We start from the raw sequence: 5215 nt of genomic DNA, 5'->3' as shown, positions 1-5215 counted from the left end.
GGGCCCTGACTTTATTGCAGTGTCTAGACTACAAGAGTGGCGATTCCATTTAGAAGGTACTAAAAGTCGTTACCGAAATGCTCTCTAAATTTTTGACGTGTTCAAGAGCAATTTCATGCATCCCTTTCTTAGTCACTTTAGACAAATGCACACATCCCTAAAATTCCCTAAATGTTAAATATTTTTAAATTGAACAGTTTTCATTGAAAAACAACCGATATAGCTTAATATCGATACACTTGAACGAACGTGTGGAAGGGAGACGACGAATATAGAGAGATATAGAGAGCAAGAGAGAGGTATAGAGAGTGAGTTTTCATTACTTGGCAGTGGTCAGTTTATTGTATCTTCTCTCAGATCTCTGTTTTTACTGCAGTGTTATACACATTCCCACAATTTTTACTTCACCGTAGACTACCTTGTGTGTGTTTTTAAAATCAAGTCACAATTGACATATAACAGTTTATCTTTATTCGCGTTTATTTTTGATTAATATATAGTACACAGGCCAATTCGGATCGCTTAATAAACCTTCCGAAAAATGAGAACTTTGGGCGTACAGCAAATAATTTAAAGAATCGAACAACAAAGCTCACACGGCTGCAAAGGCAATGTAAAGAACAATAGCAGCAGGGATAGGGTGAGGATACTCAAAATAACATTATATTTACATTCACGAATGCACAATGCATATTCTCTGTACAAGGAATACAATATTACAGATTGTACAAGTCACAGTTCTAAATGATGAAAACATAAAAAAGTATGACATCTCCAGATTTAAACCAGAGTCGAGTGTATGTGTTTTAATATACATATATACAACCTTAAAAGGATAAATGATACAATTTTATAATATATTATAGTAGGCTATTTTGAGTCCATTTCCAAAGTGGAGATTTCAAACATTTCACTTAAAAGAGGTGTCACATACATTTTGAAAAAAAAAAATGTAATTTTTGAGAAGTGTAAGTTTTACTTTGTAAATCACGAACTAGAAATGTCACTTTTTTTTGTGTCAATATAAACTGCCATTTCTAGTTTGTGATTGACAAATGGCATTTTCTGTCCCCAGCCTCAGCCATTACAGTCATGTTAACCTTTAAAAAAACGTTTTTATTACTGTTGCTGGCCTTGAAAAAAAATCTATTATTCTAATTAGATTGATGGGGATATTTAGACATAGGTAATTTGAATTTGCAGAAATATGAAATAACAGACAACGCCATTTCAACAATTACAGCAACGGATTCCCAGAGAAATACTGCAGGCGATCTCTGCTTAATTTCTTTTCTTTCATTCTACGATTCTGAAACCATATTTTGACTTGTCTGTCAGTAAGGTTTAACATTCTAGATAGCTGCAGCCTTTTCTCCTTGTTGATGTAAACGTTAAAGAAAAATTCTCGCTCCAGTTCACGAATCTGAAACTTGGAGTATGGACATCTCTTCTTTCTTGTGCGCGGAGTACCTTGGGATAAAAAAAAAGACATTTTAAATGATTATCTTATAAAACATTTCATGCAAAAAAAAAACAGAACGAAAAGCATAAATGCACAACACATTTTTATTTTTTATTAGTATTGAAAGTGTGTTTGTAACCTCCAGTGTCACCAAATGCCTAATGGATAGCATCTGAGATTACTGATATGAGGAAGCAGACACAACTAAGTATGTCACTCCGGTGCAATACTCTAATATCTACAGCCGTGGAGAAATCTTATTAAAAAAATCTAAATGTATATATAAAAAAAGAAAACAATTAAACGGCATGTTAAACTCGATAAAAACGTAAACAAATGAAGGTTCTTGAATAAAAAATTTAAAAAACCGTTGTTTTTTTACCTTGTGAACTTATAAAGTGATTTTTTTTCCTGCATTTTCCCTGATTTTGGATCACATTAGGCTAATTAATAAATGTGTTTCACAAATTATAGAACACATGACGTGAAAATGTGTTCTCTTTGTTTTTTGTAATACTTCAAACAAATGCATCTTACTATGGGCCTGAGGTAGGCTACTGACCCTTGTACATGGCCGTGAATGTTAGCTTCTCTTCTGCAAGCTAAAGCCTAGGCTACTTATAGTTTGAGAAGCGCCGCAAAAACAAATAGCAGAAATCTAAAATATCCAGTGATGTCTATTGAAACGTAATTACGACAGTTCTGATTGGCCTTAATGTATATTTTGTGGCAATCCAAAAAGAGAAATACCTCTTTTAAAATTAATTTCTTTCATTTTTAGACAGACAGATAGATAGATAGATAGATAGATCTGACACTGGGCAAGCACTAACATTGTGGTCATTGACTACATACATCAACCCCACGGTAACTCAAGTCACAGCACGTTTAACAGCTAATAAGGACTTAGTTTACATTCGAGCTGCTAAAACAAAATTCACAGTATGCCAAAAGTAATGTTCTGCCCAATTGGTTTTTACCCCCGACAGCTAAACGAGAAAATCCGTTGCAATGCTCAACGCAAGTTCATGATCAAAGTTAGCATTTGTCACAATAGCGCGCTCTTAAAATTTCACAGACTCTGGGATAGTAGCGTCTGTGTATAACATCCTCTTTTTTCAAAGCGCTTTCCCATCGTAAAAATTCTTTTCGTTGGAGGAAAGAGCTTTGTAGGTTATAATAAAATCCTTTGAATGCTTATAAAACTCCACATAAAATCTGACCGACAAAACACCGGGCTAGTCCCTTAACCTTTCCCCATTTACAGCTTCAGTACCTACTCGAATGGCTGCTCTTGCTCGCGTTCCCGTCCTTAGTAGCTGCTGAAGTGCACGAGCCCGAATTGGTATGTTCCTCCTCATCCTCTGGGTCCTTTTCCGGCTCCTGCGCTGCGGAAACAGTTGTGGCTTGTTGGGACGAAGTCTCTAATTTGTTCATCTCGCTCTTTTGTAAACAATGTTCTGACTGATTGTCCGTGCTACAATAAGCGGTTTCAAAAAAGCGGTCAAAACCTTGAGGGAGCACGTTGTTTTTCCCCACGCCGGAGTAGAAACCGGTGGAAGGGTGGCTAGAGTTCGGATGATGCTGGTGGTGGTGGTGGTGGTGGTGGCTGTACACACTCTCGTTTTTCATGAGCATTTCTGTCATGGTGGATGGCGGAAGACAGTCTCTGTGCACCAGGTCTTCTCCTGAGTAGCAAGATGCATAGTTGGTTCTGTGGTGCCATTTGCTGGACGGGTCCAGACCATAGGAAACATCTCGCACTGGTTGCACTTGAGATAGATTTGTGGAATAGGGGTATGTGATTTGTCGCGAGGGCCCCTGTGGAAGGAACGAAGAGACGGCGGAAAATTCTGGAACGTAGTAGGTGCAGCTGGGGAGGTAGATGTTGGAGGCACAGCCCGTCCTGTCCCCGAACTCGGACGTCCGGTCTTTACGCGTCTGGGAGCAGAAGTTGCCCAGATTAACAGAGTTAAACATCTTTCTCCTGTAGTCCGTACTACAGATATGATGTTTTGGATTCGGGCTGCAGAAGGAGAAAATTTGGGAAGGCGAGATGACGCGCAATCCGTCTAAGTCGCCCCGCAACACGTGATCGAAAGTAGATATTGTCATATATCAATTTGGAACACATGGATGCGTAGGAGTGGTTCTGTTGGGTAAGATCTGTGAAATTCAAGCGATTAGTTTTCAAATCATGCAAAACCATGTAAAACAGTAACATCTTTTGTTTGTTGTTTTAATCCGGTTTTGCAAGACCGAAGAGAGGTATTTTCTGTTTATGTGTATGTGTGTTGGAGCCTGTGTAGGTATTGAGTAACGCTGATTTTATGAGTCTGAGGCAACACAATTATATGCTTATATAACGTTACAAGTTCTAATCTAAGACTTTCGCATGTAACAAAACTATTACAACTTTAAAAGAAGGATAACTGGTATGATTTATTATTCTGTTGTAGTGTTGATTTCTGCACTGCTTATATTCAAGGGTCGAGTTTTACCGTATTGTCAAGATGCTTTTGTTCAAAAACATAGAATTTTATATGTATAAATATATATATATATATATATATATATAGCCTATATATGCGTTAAACCTATCAAGCATATATTTATTCATGGTATGGTAAGCAAACATGCCTTATAGATGTCACGTGTCAGCTCCACCCAATTCTTGAATATAGTCATAGAACATTTGTGAGTTTGTCTTTTTTCCATAGATGAAAACATTGGGAACATATGCAGAAAACGATACATCCACCCGGAGATTTCAGTTATTGCTTGTATAAACACAAAGTTAATGCTGATGCTTTAGGCTATGTTTGTTTTTAGATGTGGTTTAATTTTAAACCGGGGGAAACTTTTCTCTTGGTTTTAATCAAGGACACTAAAAATAAAAGCTATGAATGATGCCACTTATCATAAAGGATGACTCTATCGTGAATGTAAAACACTGTCTTTTATCAAAGGAAAAAATAAAATAAAATTATGTGTAACATACTATTGTGTTCGACCTTCCTTACACCCAGCACTACACGTTTTGGCATTTAATATGTGCAAAGCACGTCAAATGATCCCATGGATATTTTAAATCTCTGAGACCATTTTATGAGAGGCATCTGTTTAAGGCAAAACATACTATCCAGTTTCAATATGTGCCCTCCAGCGTCTAATAAAACAATACTAAAATGTTTTATTTTTGTTGCAGAATTCGGATAAATACTAATTTTAAAGAAAAATATTGCTTTTCATTTAAAACTCATTTTTAATAGGGAAAAATCTATACTCTATACTAACACATTCTGCTAACACTGCAGACCATGCTAATCTTCTGAAAAATAACTCAGTAGTTTCAGTAGTTGTATCACAAACTAATTCGTGAAATAAACTACAATAATAATTAAAAAAAAAAGTTTAGTATGTAGCAGTCGTTTTAAAATATTTTATTTTTAAATTAACTGTTAGTTCGTGTACAGATATGCAATATACAGATTTACTGACCGGTCATGGAAGCATTTCACAGAGCAGCACATATAAACTAATAACATTTACTATTGTTTATGGTACCAATTGTTTTTAATAGTTTATCTTCTGACAGATTATTTTTATAGGTCTATTATTTATTCAAAGCAGCTTTTCAGAGTGTCCATATTAACAAACTATGATCGATTGTTGTAAAAATATTCATCAGTTACACTGCACATCGCAACTAAAACGTTTTTTTAAACAGAATTTTGCTAGATTACTTGCGTA

At 35.9% G+C, this 5215-nt stretch overlaps 1 protein-coding gene across 1 annotated transcript; it reads right to left on the bottom strand.

Annotated features, from left to right (window-relative positions):
• Positions 1–482: 482 nt before the first annotated feature.
• hoxc11a (homeobox C11a) lies at positions 483–3577 on the bottom strand (the record flags this gene model as incomplete). Its single annotated transcript, XM_081385977.1, has 2 exons — positions 483–1470; positions 2743–3577. The coding sequence occupies 2 exons, from the start codon at positions 3575–3577 to the stop codon at positions 1238–1240; spliced, it is 1068 nt and encodes a 355-aa protein (XP_081242103.1). The 3' UTR covers positions 483–1237.
• Positions 3578–5215: the final 1638 nt, after the last annotated feature.

The sequence above is a fragment of the Scardinius erythrophthalmus genome, assembly GCF_964197995.2.
Source record: "Scardinius erythrophthalmus genome assembly, chromosome: 15".
Taxonomy (NCBI): Eukaryota; Metazoa; Chordata; class Actinopteri; order Cypriniformes; family Leuciscidae; genus Scardinius; species Scardinius erythrophthalmus.
Note: the sequence above shows the minus strand (reverse complement) of the source record. Positions and strands in the feature narration are given on the sequence as shown.